This window comes from Pseudorca crassidens, chromosome 6 (genome assembly GCF_039906515.1).
Source record: "Pseudorca crassidens isolate mPseCra1 chromosome 6, mPseCra1.hap1, whole genome shotgun sequence".
Lineage (NCBI taxonomy): Eukaryota > Metazoa > Chordata > Mammalia > Artiodactyla > Delphinidae > Pseudorca > Pseudorca crassidens.
This window is the reverse complement of record NC_090301.1, coordinates 45,107,494-45,131,414: the sequence shown is the minus strand read 5'-3', so window position 1 is coordinate 45,131,414 and position 23,921 is coordinate 45,107,494. Positions and strand designations below refer to the sequence as shown.

Here is a 23,921-nt window from a genome sequence, read left to right as displayed (position 1 = left end):
TTTCCAGGTAGTCTTCTTTGCTCTCCCTCCTCTCCAAATCCCAGCCTCCTTCAGAGGGCTTAGTTCTGTGGTTCCACTGTGCATACTCCATTTAGATCAGTTATAACCATGTGTTTATTCAATTCAGTTGGTATATTGGTCTGTTTTACCCACAAAATGGTAAAATGGTAAAAACAGCCTATAAAGCATGGAATGACTTCCTGTAGCATCAACTGGATACTATATTCCAAACAAAAAATATACCAATATCCTTACATGAAATACACAAGCAAAACATGCACTCACAACAGATTCTTAGGCTATAGTGTAAATTAATCGGCCACCATTGTGAAATTGGTTTTGTTATGTGAATTTTAAGTTCCATTCTATTTTATATTTGTATCTGCAATTTTTACAAATGATATTTTAAGTTACTCATCATCTGTTAAAATTCATAGTTCTGGAAGATCTCCAGTGTATCCTCTTCTTTCTCCTACCCCCAGGTCACTTCTGGTGGCACTATCTACTCACATTTACAGGAACTCTAAGTAAACCAATTTGGTAAAATGACTGTAACTATACTTTCCACATCCAGTGGGAAAAACAGACAGAAAGTGTATGTGAGTGTTTTCCTGCATCTTCTTTTACACCTATTACAATCAAACATTTTAATATTTGTCAAATTCTGATAGATGAAATTTAATATCTTACTGTTTTGGTTGCAGTTTTTCTTTCTAATGACATTATATTTCTTCCACATGTTTATTGGCCTTTATATTATGACTTTCTGAATTATCTACATAGGATTTTGTGTAATTTTGCTTTTTTGTACTGATTTTTAAGAGTTTTTTTTTTTTTTGCAAGTATAGCAAGTCTTTTCTGTCATAGTTATTACAAAAATTTTCCCTGTTTAAACAAGCTCTTATGCATGCTCATTGAGTTTTATAATATAGATTTAAAATTTTAGAATCTGATATTTCAACATTTTACTTTGTTATTTATATATTTGCTTTCATTACCATTCCAAGATTATTAAACTACTCAAAATAATTTATGCAAATACTACATTTAGAGGTTTTTTAAAAAGTGAAATATTCAGTCCATTTGGGAAATGTCTTGGTTTAAGGACCAAGGAAGGAAACATTCTTTAAAATGATAAATGTCTATCAAGTAACTGTAACACCATTTATTGAATTAATGAGAATTAATTTAATTATACATTAAAAATATAATATAGACATGTATTTATATATATAAATCTAATATAGATGTATAGATTCTTGTCTAAATACTCTTCTTTTACCATGGTCAGTAGATTTTTATTATTTTTTTCATATCTAATAGGAAGAGTGACCCATCTTTACTCAGCATTTCTGTTTTGGGGGGGATTCCTTAACATTTTTCTTGCATATTTTTGATTCCAACGAGCTTTAAAATGGTTTTGTCATGTCCCATGCTTTTAAGATCCTACAGGGATTTTAAGTAAGATTGTACTAAACTTATATTTTAATTTAGGAAAAAGAATTACATTTTTCAAATACTGAGTTTCCCTATGTGAGAAAAAGGCACAATTATGCCCATTTTATCTTATTTTACATACCTTGGTCAAAAGTTATGTTTTTTTTTCAATCAGGTTCTATAAATGTCTTATCATGTTAGGTCCTTAGTGTTGTATGTTGTTATTGCCTTTGTGGATAGAATCACTTCTTCTGTTATGTTTTCTATCTAGTAATACAAATAGAAACAGTAATCACAATACAATAGTAATAATGACATGTGCTTCATGCTAGTACGTAAATCAACTATGAATATTCTCTAAATATACTTTTCCAGTTACACAGTAGATATTTTCTCATCATTCATTCAATGAATGTATTTTGAACAAACACAAATATCAAGCAGTATGTTGGATCCTTGTAAAGAGCCCCTGCCTTTATAAAAAATACAATTAATAGAGAAGATTAAGACTAATCAAATAATCATACAATTATAGAAAGCATCATAATTTGTGCTATAAGGAAAAAATACAAGGTGCCAAGAAAATTTATAACGGGGGACGTTATCTAACCTGGGAGGTAGTGAAGGGTGAGGACTCTAGGAGGATTTCATGAGGATACAGCATTGAACAGAGCTCTAAAAGATGAGTACTAGTAAACTGGGCAAAATAAATGCAAATGCAGATGGCCTTTGACAGGATGGGGAATCTGGTTTAAGAAATGGACAGAAATTCATTGTGTGTGAAGCAGAGAATAAAGCGGATGGTGGCAAAATGAAGCTTGAGAATTAGGCAGGAAGTCAGGTCATGCCAGAGCCTCATAAAGTTTAAGTATTTTGTCTTTATCCTAGAAGCTACCAGTGAAGCTTTTTAAGGATGTGTGTGTGTGTGGGTGTGTGTGCGCGCGCGCACGTGCGCGTGCATCTCTGTGTGTTGTGTTGGATGGTGGCGGAGAGTGAGGTGACATATTCAGGTTTATATTTCAGATTGATCGCTCTGGTTCTCCTGGGAGTAATGGATCAGAAGAGGGTAAGAATGGATGCCTAAAAACCTTTTAGAAGGCTATTGAAGGAGCCCAGGTGAGAAATAATGCTAATATGAGCTAGGATAGTGGCAGTGGAGGTAGAGCGAAGGGTATGGCCATAAGGAACATTTAGGAAGCAAAATTGAAAATACTTAGCAATGCCAGGGTTCTGGCATTGTAAGGGAGAGAGAGGTGACAAGAATGACTACCAGGTTTCTGGCCTGCCTAAATGGATGAATGATGAGGCTCTTGCCTGAGATAGGGAACACAGAACATAAATCAGCTTTGAGATATAAGTATCGTAATTTTTTGAAACATAATGAGCTACTAGTACTTCTGAAATCCAAATGAAGATGGTGAGTTAAACATTTATGCATGCATTTCTTGAGCTCCCAGGAAAGATTTAGGTTATGTATATACATTGGAGCTATTGACATTAGCTAGAAATGACATGGATAAAGCCGGTGATGAAAGAAAGAGTATTGAGTGTGAAGGTAAAGAGAAAAAGACTGGTCCCTGGGGAACGCTGACATTTACATATTCAGTAAAATGATCATTGATAAAGGAGACTGAGAAGAAAAGCTGCTCTTGGGTAAGCCAGCCAGTCTGATAAAAAAAAAAAATCATCCTACTGGCATGCCCCACGCTCCATAGGCTTTTGGTTGTCTTTGCAGCATCATTGCCTTGGTTTGCCACTGTTGGACCTCAGCCCCCAAATCAGCTTTTAAGTGATTATTCTTAGTCTCTCCTAAAATTTTCATAATTTCAAAGAAAAGTGTTATCTTGAGGTGTTCTTCTTTCATGGTGGGATAGGAACTCTAAGTGAGGTGGTTCCAATGATTTTTTTTTTCCAGATTTTTCTTGCACTTGCTTTATGCCGTATAACAACATTAATGTGAGTAGAAATGTTCTCTACAATTTCTTTGAATCTTTTTTTAATTTAAAATAAGTTACATTGAAACTGGCTCATTTGCCAAATTTTGTGTTAGGAGTCTGGGACTTTTTCAGCATTGTCTGTGTTTTCTTTGCTATTTTTCTTCCTTTCTGTTCATTTGGGGAACTTTCATTTGTATTTTTAATAAAGTAATAATAAATTAATTTCACCATCCTCCCCAGCTGCAGATTATTTCACTTTTGATTATGCAGAGTTTGGGGTGTGCGTTGGACATGACGGAAAGAAGTACACTCGTCTAATGAAACCTATAGATATGGAACAAAGGCAAGAAATTTGAGGGATTCTGGAATGGTCTGGGACAGCCTTTTATTTGTAACATTCCTGAGGTTCAAATAAGAAGTGATATTTCTATAGTTGAAAATTATTAGTGCTTTTGACTTAAGAGAATCACCACGCATTTCTGGCTCATCTAGCTGAACTTGTACAACTTGTATAGGTTGGACTTGGAGGAAGTGTTACTACAAACAAAACTCACAAATCTTTAGGTATATACATATTCAAATATTCAAAATCAAGACGTGGAGCTCAAATAATAACCAATTTGGGAGAAAATATTGTGAAATAAATATTGAAGGTAAAACTCTGCAAACATTTAGGCTAAATTCATATGTGATACACTGGGACATACGTTTTATTATCACAGTTTATTCAACCATGAAAAATAAGTTGCTTTTCTCTTGTTATCAATAGTCAGTACCCTGAGATTGTTAAGGGCATAGAGAGTGATAATTAGTGTCGTGTTGCCTTTGTGAGTGATGCTGCAAATTGATTTTCTTTATAAGCCAGTATCTACATGATGAAAGGTATTTGTTGTTTTATCTTTTAAACAAATGGCAAACAAAGAATACCACACCACCTAACTTTTCACTACTGAAAATGAAATGGATCTAATATGTTCAAAGGAATTCCACGAAACGAAAACCATTGACATGACAAAAGCGTGCATTTAATTCAATGCTTTGCAGAGATACATCACTAAAGTTGTGTGCATGGCTTGTCCTTTGGGATGGTCCCAGCTGTTTATTTTTAAAGAAAAAATAAAAATGGAGCCAACAAATGCAATTAAGGAAAAAAAATCCTTGAGACATAAGGGGACCTACATGTTCTAGTCTAAGAAACATGCAAGTATTACAAAACATTCCAGATACAGTATGACAGATGAACAGTGAACAGGCACTGGAACAATGCTCCTTCTTTCAGAAACGGGAAGTGTAACAGTTATGTTTTCACAAATGGTATTGATGAAACCATCTTTATTTTTAAAGAATTTTATAAGAGGAATTTTAGCACCATCATTAAAGGAAAAATAATAATACACTTTAGCCCTGCCTATCTCCAGTCTTGGAATAATCACAGAAGCATAGCACCTTTTAGTATCTAAAATATAAACAAGACTAGTAAGTCCATCCCAGCTTGTAGAGATGAGGTAGCTCATGCTAAGAAATGTTGGGTCATTTTTCCTATGAGAGTTCAAAGGCCAAATGTTCTAATTCCAATCATCAGATTTGATTAGAATCAGCTCCACAACTCTGAGTTTCTAAATCTTTTTCTTCGTTATAGGCCTCAGGAAGATGAGATTGTACATGTGGAAGACTCTCAACTTTGGGTCCTGAACATTTTTCTTTTTTAAAGTTATGTGGAAATTATTTAGCATTCTATGTTTTCTTAAACAAGGAAGTTCAAATGTATTCAACGGTATACTCATTTAACTTCTACCTATATTGATAGAGCGAGTCAAGAGGGAAAGGTAGCTTTAAAATCGAATGAGGAAGAAGTCTAGATTCACCACACTTTACAAAAATTTAGGATTACTTTTTTTTCAGAAATTCCATTGAATATATACTATTTTAACATTCCATTTAAGACAGAGAGAAACTGATATGTTTTTCATGGTTCCCTTTAAAGAGTCTCCATGTTAGTTATACAATATCAAGACATGCATGTGGGTTTCAATCACAAGGATAAACATGTTGCTTTCATTTTTAATTGATAATCTGGAAATGAGAGGTCACAAAAGGGCACTACTTTCTATTTTTCCAACTGCAGCCACGTGAAATAAACATGTGTTGTGGTTTTACATACCCCACTCTTTAAGCTATCTGCCAGGAAGAAAGATTTTCTTATAAATACTAAGCAATTTTGTCATTACATTGAAATAAATTGAAGAAAATGGAGATTTATTTATTCAAACAGTTTACTTTTTTTAAAGGTTGTCATAATCATGGATCATCTTAAACCTAAACCGCTTATTGAAAAATATTTTAAATCAATTAAGACTTGAGGATTGTAAGTAAAATAAATATTCTGAAGGATAAGGAGGCCAGGCACTTAAGACCATATATACAATGCTGATGCAGGATCAGCCATTACTTCAAGAGTCTCAGGATCAGCTTCAAACAGTCAAAGTCCTGTGAATGGTGGTGGTCATTGAGGGTCGGGGTGGTGCTCATTGTTGATGTATCTCGGCTTGCTTCACACAAAACAAACTGGCCCAACTTCGATGCCAAATTCTTGGTCTGTACTGCCGACATCCACAGGGGCAAGATCTATAATGGGCAAGCGTGCCACATTCTGTGTTCTATATTCAAAGATGGTCTTGCCCACATTTCCATTTCGTTTCTGGAATTAAATGGTACAACGGGTTAACAGCATATACAAATTACTCCAAAGATTTTGGACAGCAGCTTCCAAACCAGTTTTTATAAGGTAAAAGCAATGATTTTTAGAGCACTATTTAAAAGTAAGAGCGCTGCTAACATGAAGTGAGATACTGGCATAACTGGCAGGCATTTCTCTCATTCTTTAAATTGAGAAAATGACCTTTATTCTTTTGCAGCTTCCCAAATGGTCACTAACAATATAAATTCTGAAAGCCTTTTTGATTTTCACAAGTGAAACCATAATTCATCATTAACTATTTTCCTTTTTTATATCTAGATATGCAAGGGGAAAGACATATAAATCAGTGAAAAATGTAAGGTAACTCAGATTGATTCCATATTTTAGAATCAGGAAATCATAAGCATGGAATTGAGATTAAATAAACTAAGTAACTTGCAGGAGAACCAAAGTGAGTTTGCAAAAGAGCTGCAAGGATCCAGTCCTTTATCGTTTTGTATTAAAACCTCTACCGGTATTTCACGTACTAACACACATTCAAATTTACCCTAAGGAACAACTATAAACAAACTGCTGTTGTGTTTATATACAGGGTAAAATTGCCCCCACCTCTAGTGCCAGGGCAGTATTTTTAACAAAATGATTTTTTTCTTCAACCAGATCAATATGGATCAAAAGTACTTACAGAGCAAGTATCATGAAGAACTACATATCTGAATCTAACGTTTCCCTCTGCTTTGATTTCTAAGTCATTTGACCCTTTGAGAACCACAGCTTTCTTGAAGTTCTTAGCTTGATCATCCATGTATCCTACACTGTTTTTACAGATGTAAGTAATGTTCTGGGAGGCTTCTTTCGATAAAAGGCGCAAGAAGGTCATTTGTGTAATGGCTGCATTAGGTGACTGGTGGTCTCCATAAACAAACTAGAAAAACAAAAAGAGTCTTTGTTATATGTGTCTACCCCTCTTGAGTTCTTATGGTTGGACTAATAAAATTGGCACAAGACAGATTAACAGGAGAAAAAGAAACAACTTTAAATCAGGACACAGAGGTCTCATAGAAATGGGACCTAAGAAGTGGCCAAAGCAGGCAGCTTTTATACTTTTTAGACAAAAAAACCCAAAAAAACAATAAAACAATAAATTTGAAAGGAATTGACAGGACAAAGAAACCTAGGTTTGGGTATGTAATTGGTAAGGAATTTAAAGTTTGGGCTTGGGTAGTAAATTAATAAGGAAGTAACAAGGTTTGTTTATACAGGCTTCTTGGCTCTAAATACCCTGTCTCTGATGATAAAAATGTCTTTCTGTCCCCCAGTACAGGGACGGTACCTTTCACAAGGGAGATTTATTTCCTGCTTTCGGGGAGACAAAGAGCAGGGTCAAAGTGTCCCTCTTGCATCAACTGTTACTTAAATAACTTTAATTCAAAATAATCAACACGCCACTGAATCATATTTTGGAGCGGCCTGCCCTGGGCCCCAATATATGTAATACTGATTAGTTTTATAGTGGGATGTGTGTGTGTGTGTGTGTGTGTGTGTGTGTGTGTGTGTGTGTGTGTGTATTGATTTCAGACAAATTAATTTTGAAGAGGTTTACTTCTTTTGAAGAGTATTATTCTTTCATATAACAAGATATTATACCTATATACATAAAAATGTCTTAAAATTTTTATGAATATTCACAAATAAGAAGCTTTGTCCTTACTACCCCAAACAAGTGGTGATGAAACCAAAGCTAATTATAACTCACCAGAGAAAGTTTAAGTATTTTTAACTTTGCTTCTCTATTTGTCTAAAAAAAAATCTTGAACATTACTTTTTAGAAGAAGTTATATACTTGGGCATAGGTTTGGATATTCAATCATGTAGCAAAAATAACTCACTGTTTTTATTGTTAATTATAATAAGAATTAGGACTTAACTATTGGTATAAAATCTTTTTTAACCCGACTGTTATATACTTGTAGGAAATATGAAGTACGAGTTTTCCATTAGCTAAAACAAATAATCAAAAATAACTTCCTACAGGATATTTCCTACCCATCTTCTACTTTGAGCTTTACTTTCAATGCTCCTATATGAGCTTTTTACATAATATGCTAACTAAATTACATTTCACTTAGGTATATTTAAATTATTTTCATTAAATAATGATTGATGCTAGTATATCCTGCATATACCCATAATGTCCTCCTACTATGTTTATTATGAACAGGAATTCTGAGAAAAGGTCAGGAGCAGAGTTGAGAAGAAAATTTCAGAGTTAGGCTGCCATAAAGAGATCTGGAATAGAATTAGAATCTAAACACTGGACCATGAAAGAAACATAGAGGGGACTAGACTCAGAAAAACATCAATACAATTTACATAATCATAAAAATGCCTTAAGTTTAAATAATACTAAAAGGTTTGCAAAGTGATTCAATCATTAAAAATAATATTATAGTAATTATCTAATATTTATCCATAACTTACCAAATACTAGACACTATATTAAGCATCTTATATACACACAGAAACTATGAGATAAATATTATTGCCCTCACTTTAAAATGGTGAAACTGAAGCTCCAAAAGGTTAAGTGACTTCCTAAGGTCCCAAAGTTAGTAAGACATCCAGGTATGAGTCACCTAGGTCTTCTGACGCTAAATATACTTCCTGTCTTCCAACTATGGCAAGATCCCTTCAAGTCTACATCACAGTCAGTGTCATATGCATTAAAGGAGCTAATATGAAAAAATAATTACTTTTGTACATTCCATCAATGGGAAAATTATCATTCAAAATTTATGTTAATTTAATTCATAGTAATGTTTATGCAATGATACCGCAGTTGTAACTAATGAGAATATATCACTTCAAAATAAACCCAGTCAAAAAATAATAGCACAGTCCTAAATACATACAATAAATAATGACAAGCAATGAATACAATTTTAAGTAAATATATTAAATTACCTGAGATCCTCTATTCATATCAAGACCATACCAAACAGGCTTATTATCAGGAGATTTGCTGGCCCACCAGGTTTTACGTGGTACACTGGATGGGTTTGCTGAAATACATGTTTCTCCTGTTTCCATGTTGCAGTAAACTTTGATTGCATCTTCAACAGATCCCTGGTTAGGATCAATCCAGTATTCACCTATTTTCCAAAATAAAAATATTTGCTAAATGAAAAGAATTTCAAACATGATTATGAGTCTCTAAAAGAATTAACAGAGGGTTCGAAAATATGAAGTCATTGATTAAGGACTCTTTGAAGAGAGAATCACAGTTAAAGAAACACTCTGCAGCTAAGGAAAAAGTAACTGTTATGCATTTGGGCCCTTTCTACATGCCAGGCAACTTGCCAAAAGGTGCCTAAGGCTCAAAACACAAATGTGAAGAAAATATCATTATACCCATTTTATAAATGAGAAACTAACCCATTTTACAAATGAGAAACTATACCAAAAAGAGAGAATCCACAGTAAGTAAGCAGCTTTGCCAAAATGAACGTGTTCCCACTTAATTTGTAAAGCCAATATTTTAAAACAAATAATAATGGAAATGTAATAAAATAATGTATTCAAAACTATGAATAAAGTAAGTAAATGAGTCAAACTACAATTAGAATGCTATGAATTATCTCACTGGCCTTATTTAGAATTGATCTTCTCATGTAGAAGAGATCCTTGAAGCAGGATATACCAAGATAGTGCTTGGTGCTAGAGATACAGTCAGTAAACACACAAACTAATAAATTTTTGTGCATATATGTCTATGTACACATCTGTGTGTATATTTTGTACATATATAAAATATATGTATATATATTACATGTATATTTATATATGTATATATAAATATATACCGTTTATATAATAGAATATGTAATATATGTATAAAATATATAAATATATGTATGTATATATAAAACGTATGTATAAAATATATAAATATATGTATGTATACATAAAATATATATATAAACTATGTAGGAAAAACTGCATTTTAAATGAAATGAAGGGGCATTTATTTGATGGTGGGATGTAAGGTATAGAGTTAGTAATCGAATTGCTTATTCTGCAAAGATAACAATTTTAGCTATCCCTGTCAATATCATTTCAAATTTAACTGAAACTCTTAAGCATTTCATAGCTCATTCCTATGGCCTAGGATCTTTCTTTTCCAGGTCTTATTAGATTAATCAAAATGATAGAATTTTGCAAACTTCAGGCATGGTATATACAACTAGAGAAAAAGACTATTTAATTCCAAAATATTTTATAACATAACTATAACATAATCCTGCAGCAGAGATTACTGAAGTGTGATTTGTAGAACAGTAAATGACATGAAAAGAATTCCATATTCAAATAAATTTGGGAAATAAAATTTATACTTTATTCTACTCTTGATGATCCAACTATATGTTAGCATATTAAATCCCTGAGAATTACTGAGGTAACCAAATATATTTAACCTTGCGTAAGCAAGTATTTTGGACATTTATATCACCACAAAATTATCAATATTTTAAGACTTCTGGATGGAAATGGAACTACCACCGTGAAACTGGATCATGAATAGGCTACGTCCTCTATTAAAGCGCTTAGCTTCTCACGCCCTAATTTTTCATATCATTGGCCATCCCCACCACTACACCACAAACTCTGTGACTGTCCACCATTTTCTCTCTTGTGTCTATCACTAAATAGAGAGTAAATAAAATATTTTGGAATGCATTGGAGAATTACACATCAGAAGCAATGAGCTTTGCTCAAATGGGCAGTTGTCTACTCACCGCTCTGCTTTGCAGAATGGCAAAGCTTTAAGTCATCACAAGTTCGGGCTGGGTGCTTTCTAGAGCCATCAGGGCTGCGCATGGTTTCGATCTGACTACTGAGTGACTTCAGGGTAGCATGCACCCCTGGGTCCGTTTTGTTTTTGTCATCAGGAGCTGCCTGATCTTCAGTAAACTCTGGAAGTGGATCTGGCATGCTATCATCATAGTGCCCCATGATATCCCCAAGAGCAGCTGTAAGGTGGCCAGGAGGACCCGGAGGGCCAGGGGGACCAGGCTCGCCAGGAGGACCCTAATTTAAAAAAATTGGAAATACATTTAACACATTTTTTTGGTTTTTGTTTTTCTGTTGGACGCAAAGGCATTGATGGGACTTGGTGCAGAGAGAGTTACAATGCAACACCCCAATGTGATGGTACTTGGGAGATCTGTGACTCATGCCCTTTTTAAACTAGATGGTTCTGGCCTGTGAACCTGTAACATTCCAAGGGTGAGAAATGATGCATAATTGCTTTTCAGGCAACATATCTGCAAGTTGGCATCTGAGGTAAATAAAGAGCAAAGCATATATCAAAGCAAATATTTGCTTTGATGTTTACCCTTGAAGATGCAATACACTTTATGTTAAGAATATATAGATATGCACACTCATTTCCAAACTATTCTGGGCAAGGCACAACTAAGATGTTTTAAAAGGATTTATGGACAGAAGCTGAATGAGGATATGCAGAGGAATTGTGGGTGCTAGTTCTATAAGACTACACATCAACGCCAAGGAAATACACACAAGAAACACCCGTAAGAGAATTTCCCCGTATTCCCAAATAAGGGGGAAAGCACAGGAAGTCTTTTTATGTGCATTAGTTAGTGTGTAGGTCAAAATCCTCTCTATACTAAACAAAACTGGAGGAAGTTCTCTTTGCCCTTTTTATTAGCAAAAAATAAAGAGCTGTCTTACTTTTTTTTGCCGAACAAGAACTACTAGAGCAAAAGGGAGATAAGCACAAAAATTGGCAGAGGCTAGAAAAGTGGATCCTCTCTATTAATTTCCTTCTGCATTTTCTCAAGGAAGAACTCAGCAACTTGAGAGAATTAACCGACAACCTGAAGATATGTGTGGTCCACATCTCTCGTGGGGAGTACAGTCCTGGCAGGCAGAAGGCTGGAGTTCTGTTACTGGCTCCGCCACTTGTTACATGGCTCTGGAAAGTTGCATCAACCTCTAGTGCAAACATTTCCTCACCGTCAGGAGACTTTTAAATCTGTGTGTTTTTTTTTTCTTTAAGATCATATCATGATTCCATACATTCCTTTATGCTAATCTCAGGGGAGGAGATCTTTTTTCTATCAAGGACCACTAAAACACAAGATGAAGTCAATCAAGAGCCACATAAGTCAGAGGTATTCCAATTCTGTGGCTGTTTTCCATTTAAAGATAGAGAAATAAACAAATAGAAAATATTCCTCTTGATGACCACAGGAAATGTAAAGCTATTCTTTCCATGTAATAAGTAATAAATATTTGGCTTAATGGTATTGACAATAAAGGGCAGAGACAGAATAAGAAAAGGAAAATAAAACCAAAGAGGAAGAAACACGAGGGAGGGATGCAAAAACTCATATACACACATGCACATATATACATACAAGCATGACAGATAGAGGAGACTTTCTCAAAGTTTGTCTTCTAAGAAGCCAAAGTCTAACTAAAGCAATTTTTATAGCTTTACATAATCCTCAAGTCAATACTACTGAAATATTTTATTAAAAGTTTTCATTGAAATCCTTTCTGAATTTCATTTTCAGTAAATAACTCTTCGATTTCAGAGGCTTCACTTTCCAGCATTTTCATGAATGAATGCATTCATCAAATCTCACATTTAGTCTATTGCCTTTTAAAGCAAAGCAACATTTCCATAATTCTAATTATAATACAGTCATAACTTACTATTTGCTTTCATTGATATCACAAGAAGTCAAGGCCTAGGTAGCTTGGACTCTGATTTTATATACTCTGAATAATCTGTATTAAAATGTTTGAAATAGCTACTTATACAGACAAGCTCTTATGTGACTTTCAGACTTGTTTTCAGGGTTCCTTGAAGTCTTTTGTCCATCATGCTGCACAGACATTCTTTAGACAGAATCCAAGCTATGAGAATCAATAGAATCAATCAATCACTTGCATACAAATCTGTGATTTTACCTCAGGGCCTGCTTCTCCGACACTGCCTCGTACACCAGGAGGCCCGATGGGCCCAAGTGGCCCAGGGTTTCCTTCTTTACCTGAAGGACCAACTGGGCCTGGAGGACCCTGTAAGCAACAAAGACTGCATTTTAGATTCTAGGAAGAAAATCTTTACAATACCTTTCTCTGATCAAAGAACTATTTCTTTATGGCATTATCAGATTGATTTCTCATATTCGTCTTCCTAATGACTAATAAATGGAGTTCTAGCACTTTCTAATGTTTACTACTTCATCACACATGAATTTTCCACCATCCATGCAAGGTAAAAGACCAGTGTCAATTAAAAGCGTTAATGGACTAGTCATCTACTTTTACTGGTAGGCAATGTTTCATCAAATTTCATGTATTGTACTCCTAACTAGAAATTCAATTAAGTAGGAGTAAGAAAATGACAGAAGGAGCGTCTGATATAAATTAAATATGTGCGCCTATACCCCAGAATCTCATCACATCCTAGTAATTTTGATACTGTTCTCAATTTTATGTGTGATTTGTTTGCACTGTATTTAGATACAGAAATACACTAAATACACTGTATTTAGATGCAGAAATTTTTTCTAATGATTTTCCTAAGTAATTATGTGTGTCAATTGTCTTACGGCATTAATGACCTATTAGAGGCAGCATTAATACTAATGTAGAATTTCTATAAGCTTCAAATATTGGTTTCATTTTATGATTTGCTTCCTAGTTAGCCTTATGCCAACCATTTCTGAGGAACTATTACAATTACTTAAGGGAAAAAAATAAATACAGCTTCAAAATCTATCTCCACTTCATGGTAAATCCTATTATATCATTTCAAAGAGTACAATTAAATGGAAATTTCAATAAACACAGAGTAAGAAAATGAATTAACAGATGAGTACATCCACCCTAGGTAAGAGATTTTAATGTGGGCCCATGAAGTAATATGTCATAGTTCAGGATATTTCTACTTAAAGGTAAATGTGAATGGTTTGTCTCATATGTTTGCTGCCAGCTTCAGAGAACCTAGGCCAACTCCAACTTCAGTACCATGAAAATGATACTGAAGCACTAACAGTATGCCACCAGGAGCATTATCATTTACATCTGCAACTTATTAAGTTTTGTTACTTACTCTTGGGCCAAATGGTCCTGGGATTCCAGCACTGCCTTGTTCACCATTGGGACCCTTAGTAGGAAAAAATAATGATGCCAAAATATTTATATCCTACGTTTTACCATTCTTACCTTTTTCAAATGTCCCGTCATTGACTTTAGCAACATAAACTACTTTCATAAAGTCATCAACCTCTATAATGTTTCATGAGTTGACCAATACTAAAGACAACTGTAGGAGTAATGGTGCATATATCCTTTTGCTTTATTTCTTTCCTACAAAATTACAGCAAATATATGAACAATTATATTGGATAGCTAGGTAACTAGTTATTCATCGAGATATTCTTTGAAATGAAAATAAGATACAAAAAAACCCCATCCATTTTATAGACAAACGTTCATGTCAAGATACCTGTGTATTCTCACATGCAGGGCAAATAATACTTAAAGGGATAACTTACAGGAGGCCCAGGAAGACCTTGAAGACCAGTAAAGCCTCTGTGACCCTTCTGACCTCGGTCACCTCGGTCTCCATGATCACCTTTGTCACCTCGAGGTCCTTGGGGTCCCTAGAAATAGGGTCATAGCATGGATATTGCCTGTTGAGACTGCAATTTACTACAATTTTACTTTGTGCAATTGTATTTGCTACAATTTTGGGTACTGTATTTTATATGAACTAATATATTTACTTATCTAAATAGTATTAGACCTAGGAATTTTTGTCTTTTTTCCTCAAGGAATTAAGGCAATCGTTAAAATCATAAGATGTATAATAACGCTTTCCTAAAGATTCAGTTTTTTTATGTTTATCCTACGTTCAGACTAAAATGAGGTATTTTAAAGTTTGATCTAGCCTATCTGAGACATTTTCCAAAGATTATATTTCACATTTAGCTGATATCATTATGTAAAAATACTGCCACCATATATAGATTCTTTTAAATTAAAACGTGAGTTCTTATTTACTTATGTTACTTCTAAGAATAAAATGTTTATTAAATTTGCATATGCAGACAAACTAACTAGATATGAGCTGGGACTATGTTAAGAAATTGGCCATATTTGAAAGTTGCAGAGGGAGTAGATCTTAAAAGTTCTACCACAAGAAAATAAAATTTGCAACTATGTGGGATTATAGATGTTAACTAAAGTTACTGTGGTAATCATTTCACAATATACACCTATAACAAATCATTATTACCTTAAACAAGTACAGTGTTATATGTCAATTACAGCTCAATAAAACTGGTGGAAAAATAAGAAATTGGCAAAAACTTGTTTGAACAAATGAAAGAGGAATATCATCATCGAGCCACATCCAGCCAAAGAAAACACAAAGAACTCTATGTTATCCTCATATCTGCAATATCTGTACCCAAATCAATCAACCCTGATCCTGAGAAACTAAAGAAAAAGCAATAGTTGAGAATCTAATTGTGGGACAGAAGCTACACCAAGAAGTGAAAATTATCTGATCAATCTTATCAGTCACAGACTTTTTCTTTGTTTGTAAAAGTCTCGGGTAGTAAAGGCAGCTCCAAGGGTCTAGTGGTTCACAGTAAACTGACAAGTAACACAGGGTCACCTACTACAGGGAAAGCTTCTGTTGTCTTTAAAGTTTTTCTAAAAGAGAATTGAAATTCTATCAATCTGACTTTGGAGAATGGAAGATACTATCAAATACACTGGCTCTCAGGTTAACTTTTCCCTTATTAGTTTTTTGTTCTTATTTTGTTTGGTTCTTATTTTTTAAATTGGATATCCTAATTGTCAAACAGTACGAGAATCTTCTTTATAATAAAAACAAGACTAGACCTCAGTAACTTTTACATATTGTATAAAACAATGTAAAGTTAAATACTAAAATCAGTTTGAATGTTTTTATAATGTCAGAAAGGTTATTTTAATTTAGAGATGCCCCCAAATTTCATAACTAAAATAAACTAAACCAGAAAGCACCTATTTAAATTATTAACTAGAGTTCATTTAATCATGGAAAACAAATTGTAACTGGTTAGAAAACCATTCACTTGACATGCCATGTAACTATAAAATCTTCTCTAGCCTAGCTCAAATCAAAGCTGAGAATGATGATTTAATAATAGGTCATAATTTTAAGGCTATAATTGTTCTTCATGAATATAGATATTGATATTGAATACAGATATTGATTTATATAATGGGTGTGAAAGAAACATGCCCGTAAGAGATGATTCACTCATGATAAGACATCAATATAATAATCATTAACGTCGAAGCAACTGCAAAGAGCAAAAAAATCAGAACACGGGCAGGGCAGTCTAGTTGAAAATAAAATATATTTGAATAGTACTTTTCAAGTTTACAAAGAGCTTTCAAACCCATTTTCCTATGTAATTTTTAGGAAATCTCAGAGAATGGCACTATTTCTCCTGTTATTTTGGGAGAAAATTGTGACTCTAAAAGTCTTAATTGATTATTGAAATAATTTTTAGTTAAATTCAGAGGAGCTATATTAACATTATAAAAACAAATATAAACTCCTGGGTATCATTTTAAATCAACATTTTGTTCAAAGCTTGAAGAATTTGGTAATTTTCACTTATGAGTCTTAAATTGTACTTCTTCTTTGGGAGTATATTTTACGTAAGAAGACATATATTTTAAAAAAAAAACAACAGAGAACTTACAAGTAAGCCACGTTTCCCAGCTCGACCAGGTGGTCCAATAGGACCCCGAGAACCCTAGAAGAAATTTTCACAGATGTTAATACAAAAATATGGAGGTATTATATAGACATAGAATTCAAGAATATATGTTTGTAGTTGAATACTTATATATGTGTATGTGTGTATCTAAGTGTATAGTTCTATGGCTAATTAATTAAAACCAGGCTGAAGTCCCTAGGTATAAGAATGTGCTCACTATAACCCCAATGACATTTCTATAGTCGATTTTATCTATGGTCTTCACTGAATGAAGATCACCTTAGTTGTTTACATAAGACATTACTTGCTTAAATTTAACATGACACATCCTTATTACATTTCCTATAAACAACAACATTTTTAGATGATGAAAGTCAAAGCATCAGGGTTTTTGAATACCTATTACCTATAGAATACCTATTACCTATACCTAATACCTATTAGAAATCAAATTTTTAAGACTAAAAAAATTAATTCCTAATTGACTGTTTATCATTCTTTGTTTAGAGTCCTTAATCAAACACACATGTCATTGAATGCAGGCATATATGTAGCTCATAATACAGTATGTTGATGTTTATAACTGTCAGTGTGAAACTGACTCTCCTTACCGGATCTCCTCTTTGTCCTGCATCTCCTGGGGCACCAACGGGACCGGGAGTTCCAGGGGCACCCTGAGAGCCTGGCAGACCTGCAGGCCCAGGGTCTCCACGATCACCCTGACAAGAAAACCATGATATTATCTTTTTAATATTAATTCTAAAACAGCCGTATTCTATATGCTCATGCTATTCATGAGAAGGAAAAATATAACTTTTTAAAACATATTTATTATTTTACTAATATTTTACTTAAATATTTTAACTATATTTGCTTATTAATAAATCAAACTGAAAAGAATGAGATATTTTCCCCCAATTTCATCCCTCCCCTCACTCTCACCCTATTATTCCCATAGTCAAGATTGCTGGACTATAGGAGTGGTCACCTCCAGAATTCAGCATGTTTCTTAGACCAATAAGCCTTCCAACTGGGGTATCCGTGCACTTGGTATAAACAAAAACTTTCCAAAGAGTGTAAAAACAGGGAAAATTCTAAGGAAACCGCTTTCCAGATTTTCAACTTCATATGTGTTCTTTCAGAAAACTGACTTGGAGCATCCTTCCCTACTTCCTCTTTAACAATCACCCTTCTCTCATTTTATGAAATAAAGGCAGATATCATACAATCTGCAATCTTATTATGCTGCAGTGCTTCGAAGAATAAACACCACTGGGCATCAAACTAAGGGACTTTTCCAGAATGCACGGTTCACTTAAGAATGAAGCAAAGAGGTATTCGGAAAGAAAGAGGTGGCTCCTTATTTTACCCAGAGGACCCCATTATGACAAGGCTCTGAATCTTACTTGTCTCTTTAAGTCAGAGATGAGATTATTGTTACATGAACGTGTATTAATATAATTATTTGACTTGAGAAACGGAGTCAGACCTTTTTTCTGACAGAAGTTAAGTCTTATTTGACTGATTAGTTTGGCAACCAGGATAAACTCTGGCAATTAGGTTGGAGAATTGATACATAATACATTGAATAAGCTGAATTGGCAACTCCAAGATTTTGAAAAAAATATATTGAAAGCACATGTACATTTAGAATTTACCAAGAATTACCTCCTTTGCAACAATTAAAACTTGTGATTAAAATAAAATGTGATGGCAACTTAAATTATGCATAGGGGTTCATAGATTTTCAAAATTATATCAGGGGTACATCAGCAAAATCTTTGAAGACTACCACACTGGACAATATATTACCGACCGAGGGAAAAACCCAGATGCCAAGAGAATTTGCATTCCTTGGCTTTACCCCAAGATTCTTCAAAACTCTTTCTTCCCCTCTCTTTGAGTGCCTACTAGATATTTTAAACAAGTTATTTGAAACACAAATGCCCAGTGGTATAGGTACGAATCATAGTTAAAGTATTTGAAAATTGAGGTTCAGAAAATATGTTCAAGATCACATAGCTAGTTACTTAATCAAGATTCCAACCAGGTCTCTCAGGTTTCAAAGCCCATTCTGCTACATTATGAGCTCCTGGAGTGGAAAGAGCCTCTGCATCATAATAGACATTAGAGAGGGGTTTTGTTTTTGCCTTCCATTTACTACTAAGTAGTCTGAGACAACTGTGTGACTGCCCAAAGGGACTAGACTTTCAGATAAAGTTGGGGATATTTTCAGTTCAGCACATGTCTAATTTAAGAACACATCATGAAATATACAATATTTAGAAAGACATGGTTTATTTCCTCATGGGGCATTCACTTTAGGAGGTGAGTAGAGAAATTTAGATGTTACGCAGCTCTATTTGTGCTGCCATACTTTTGTGAATGAGTTTGAAATTCAGACTACTTCATATGTATCCTCATCCAAAGCCTTCATGGTGCACCTTTTCCTACTGTTAATTAAAAAAATGCCATCTCACTTGGCTATGTATTCAAACTTTCATTTATAAGATCTACTCAAATTATGACATTACAAAAAATATTGTTACAATCAGAAATTTCAGGGCTGCATTGGAGCTATGAGAAGAAAGAGTAGCTTTTTACTCTTTAGTATTAAAAGATTTCAAATTTACATTACTCCAGAGTTTTTAATCAGTGAAACTGCCCTTACACGTTCTCCAACAGCACCATCCCGTCCTGGAGTACCATCATTACCAGCTGGACCCTATAAAGAATCATATTTGAAAAATGAATTAACTGAGTAATAAAAAAATCACATTCCAATTGCCAGAAAAATTACAGCATGTTTTCCACCTCTCTTCCATATTATAAATTAGCATTTATGGAAATTTCAGTAGAAGAAAGTCTTCTGCCATCTTTCTATTACTTTGATTTGCCTGTAAAATTATTAACACATTCTTACATTTTTGGTGCCAACTTTAAATGCAGTTTTGTTTAAGACACTATTTTCCACTTACAATTCAGTGCTTATAAAGTGCGATGTTATTTCCTTTCCCCACATACATATTTCATATTCAAGTATTAAGAATGCCCAGTTATTTACTATAGCAGCTCAATTTTAAAACTGTCCTGGCATTTGCTACAAATTTGGGCTCTTCAATGTTTGGTGTGAAACAGTACTAAATCTATGTTCAGGTTGGCTTAATCAACCTCTTCAATGGTGGGCCCAGAGGAGATGCCACCAGATGGAGGAGCTCCACCACCAGAGAAGCCCCCAGACATTCCTCCTGGTGTGCCTCCTGCACTAAGTCTAAATTCATTTCTATTTTTTATTTTTTAAAAATAAAAAGTATTCAAATTCTTCTAAATAAATAGACAACAATTACATTCCCGGTATTTTATGTTTTGTTTATATTATCAGTGAATGGTTTTCCTCACATTTACTTACCCAAATAATATCCTTAAAGTTTAAAGTAAAATATCTGTGTTTAGATATTAAATTACTTTAAAAAATATATAGTCTTCTTTTCCTATTTTATTTTGATTTTTTTCAGAACTATATTTTTACCATTTGAGCAAAAATTGCTTTGAAAGGCATTGATTGTTTCTTTCAAGAAAATGTGACACTAAATGTTTGGTGATTTACTCATTAAAGCACTGAACAGAGGAAATTCCAACCTATAACTTCTCAAATCACCTTTCAAAAGCTGATTTCCTCTCAGAAGAGACTAAGGGAACATGATCTCCATAATGTAACTTTATAGGGATATGTAAGTAAAAGCATCTCTACTTACTTTGCCCTCTTCACAAGCTGTAACAATTATATTAATCCTATCACCATAAAACTTGGCAATTTTGACAAATATGCCATTACAGAATGAAATACTAATAAGAGAAAAGGTAAACGGTTGTGTCCTTTCACCTTCAAAATAATTTGGCAACAAAATAAATCAACTAAAATACTTGGCTCCAGACTAGATGAAAGTCAGTGCAAGACACAAATCTTACTACTTTTTCTTATGTCATCATTTAGTCAACTCTCTAGGCAAGAACACATCAAGAAACATCACTAGGAAACTTCCTTCAGGTCAAATGTACAATTTCTAAATTTCTAAATTGACTTCTAAATTTAAAAAATGTCCCCGGAACACCCAGATGAGGAGGGGAGAGGGATTTTCACTGTAGTACTCACTTCAGGTCCTGGGTCTCCCACAGGGCCATTTGAGCCTGGGGGCCCCACTGGTCCAGGCGGGCCTTTATCTCCTGGTGCACCAGTTGGTCCTACTTTTCCTGGTGTGCCCTGAAATAAAAGTACAAATATGTCCACCACTTCTGAAGAAGTTTAAGGAGGCCAGTTCACATAAAGGCTACATTTATTCAAATGGCACCCCAGTCCCTCCTGCTATAGTAATAATTGTCCATTATCCCACAACACTCATGTCACTGTAGTGCCTTCCCAGAGGCATGCGCACTTCTTATCACAATCATCCTGACATATCAAAGGGAATAAAAAGCATCCTTTGCACCAAGTCAGGTTCATTTTGGTTTCTAATCTGATGTACCATTGTCATTTCCGGATGCCCTTCTTGAATCTGTGTCACTAGTAAGATTTGCTCATCTTTATTCATTTCTGCTTTGTCTGCTCACTTTACTTCTATATCCTGGCACTTTGGTCTCAGTATTGGGAGATTTTACTTCCAGGTTCCTTGGCTCACTCCTGATAACAATAAGACAGCCCTTAACTCCTGGTTTTCTGGTTTCACATCTCCACCCACATGTCCCCAGTTCCAAGGTCCCAGCAGTAAATCTCTCTGTCTACATTCCAAATAAAAACACCATTTTTTCCTCAAGCATGTAAACTTTCAGCAGTAAAATTTAGTCTCTTCAAAGCTAACAGTGAGTTAAACTTTTATCCATACTCCAGGGAATATGAAATTCTTAGCACCCTCCAGGGAACAGGAGATTACTTTCAGAATCCTTCTTTATTGTTCACCCCACTTTCACCTCCAATATTACTTTAGCTCAACTACTTCTTCCCTTTGATGATTTATGAAAACTTACTCTCTCAACTGTGAAATATGAGTGTTTCTGTTAGGCATGCTTATTTAAAAAGAGGCTACCTACTCACCAGGAGATTATTCCCTTTCTCTAGCTCCATGGATATTTTTAATCTTTGAAGAAAGATTTAGTCACCAAAATCTATATCCTTATTTGTCTACTTCTCTAGTCCCAGGGTTAAATAACTATATTTTTCAGGGACTTTCTAAGGTACTTAAGTAAAGAATTTGACATTTAAAGTCAAAAGGTTTTTAAGATACTCAGAATCTGTGTCTAAAAAAGACTTCAAATCTATTAAGAAAAAAAAAAAGATAAATTTTCCCTTCACAAATTTTATTGCATATAATCAGATGAAATATCGACCAGCGCAGCTACTCACTGCTGGGCCTGGAAGGCCGGGCATCCCTCGCTCTCCACGCTGCCCTGGCATGCCGACGATTCCTCTTTGCCCAGTAGTTCCAGCTGGACCAGGGGGACCATCTGGACCCTAATTTTGAGGACAAACTATAATGAGGAATTCTCCAGGGAAAACTATATGCAAGCACTTTACAATAGATCACAGCTTTACAGGTTTTTTGGTATGAGAAAAAGTTCTCTGTTCCATAAAACCATACTATGTATGAGTAGTCAAGATGTGTAATCCACACTGAGCCTCTAACATTATTTAAAGGTGAGAATGGCCCATTTAGTTGGAAAGGAACTTGAAGATTAATGTGAATATTAGTAGAATAAAAGAGGTAACTATTCAGGCAAATATTTTTCCTCTTTTTAAAATGACTAGAAAAATTTTAAAACAAAGAAATAGGGCTCTATCTAAACATATTAATGTTGAGGCATTTGGATATTAAATAAAATAGTTTGGTTTAAGAAAAGGTTCTTCATTCAATACAGATATTTAACAAAAAATGTTTCCTTGTTTAGTTTCTGAACACCATATCCATGACTATTATATTTTTATATCTGTACATATACTTTTTCCTAGAGCAGAGAATTATAAATTAAAAACCTATAGGGCATAATGCATTTAAAGGATTACGAAAGTGCTCAGGATATATAAACAGTTTCTCTGTGGCAGTAATTCTTATGAATTTTTACTAGTAAATATCTCAGTTAGAGGTGGTCTAGAACAAAGATTCCAAACTTACAGGTTGCCCATCTTCTCCTGGGTCCCCTTTGTCTCCTGGGCCACCAGGGGGGCCAGCTGGTCCTCGATCTCCTACTCGTCCGTGAGAGCCAGGGTCCCCAGGAAGACCTGGAGGTCCCTCCTTCCCAGGTTCCCCTAAGGGCCCTGCAGGTCCTGGAGCTCCCTAGTACAACATAGAAAGAGACCCGGGAGGGCAAAGTGGAAGCCACGTTAGAAGACCTAATGTGATGGTCTCTGCCTCAGAGGCAGATTCCCAAGCCTCACAGGTCCATTTTTCCTGTTAGATGATCACTCAGTGGATTTAAACAAAAATAAAAAACACAGCTGCCACACAGCTGATTCATTTCCCAGAGGAAAATCTAAATTATTTGCAATTACCTTTTAGTCATTATTAAAAGTGTGCTGACAATATTGAAAAATCAACTATACTTCAATTAAAAAATAAATAAAAGTAAAGTGATTTGGAATTGCAAAAAAAAAAAGTGTGTTGAAGTTAACTTGAATTTTCAAACTCCATAAGGCTCTGCCCCAACAATGAATACATAATATTGATATTTTATTGTCTGACCTGATCTTATAATGAAAGAATAACTTTTATTAAAGATAATTTCAGAGATTCTTCCTAACTGAAAGAAATGATTATTAGCACACAATACTGTTACTATTTAGTGCCCAAATGAAGTAACAGTCAAACATTAAATACTTAAAAGGATTTGCAAATAAGCTCCTCCAGGAAACACTGGATGATTAAAGAAGGATTTGCTCGACAGCTTACCACTATGAATTATTGGGACAAGAGTTGTCAACATGGGATAACAACTAATTAAGGGATTAAACAAAAGAACAAATAATAACTCAATTAA

General features: G+C 34.4%; 1 protein-coding gene across 1 annotated transcript in view; it reads right to left on the bottom strand.

Annotated features, from left to right (window-relative positions):
• Positions 1–4,377: 4,377 nt before the first annotated feature.
• Positions 4,378–23,921, bottom strand: part of COL5A2 (collagen type V alpha 2 chain) — a 143,975-nt gene continuing 124,431 nt past the window's right edge. Inside the window, exons 42-54 of the mRNA XM_067741232.1 lie at positions 23,060–23,221; positions 22,294–22,401; positions 21,049–21,156; positions 19,567–19,620; positions 17,507–17,614; positions 16,878–16,931; positions 14,667–14,774; positions 14,222–14,275; positions 13,075–13,182; positions 10,869–11,160; positions 9,037–9,224; positions 6,758–6,997; positions 4,378–6,072 (exon numbers count right to left, since the gene is read on the bottom strand). Coding sequence (XP_067597333.1) covers positions 5,926–6,072; positions 6,758–6,997; positions 9,037–9,224; positions 10,869–11,160; positions 13,075–13,182; positions 14,222–14,275; positions 14,667–14,774; positions 16,878–16,931; positions 17,507–17,614; positions 19,567–19,620; positions 21,049–21,156; positions 22,294–22,401; positions 23,060–23,221 — 1,731 coding nt within the window. The 3' untranslated portion in view covers positions 4,378–5,925. The remainder of the gene's footprint in view (positions 6,073–6,757; positions 6,998–9,036; positions 9,225–10,868; positions 11,161–13,074; positions 13,183–14,221; positions 14,276–14,666; positions 14,775–16,877; positions 16,932–17,506; positions 17,615–19,566; positions 19,621–21,048; positions 21,157–22,293; positions 22,402–23,059; positions 23,222–23,921) is intronic.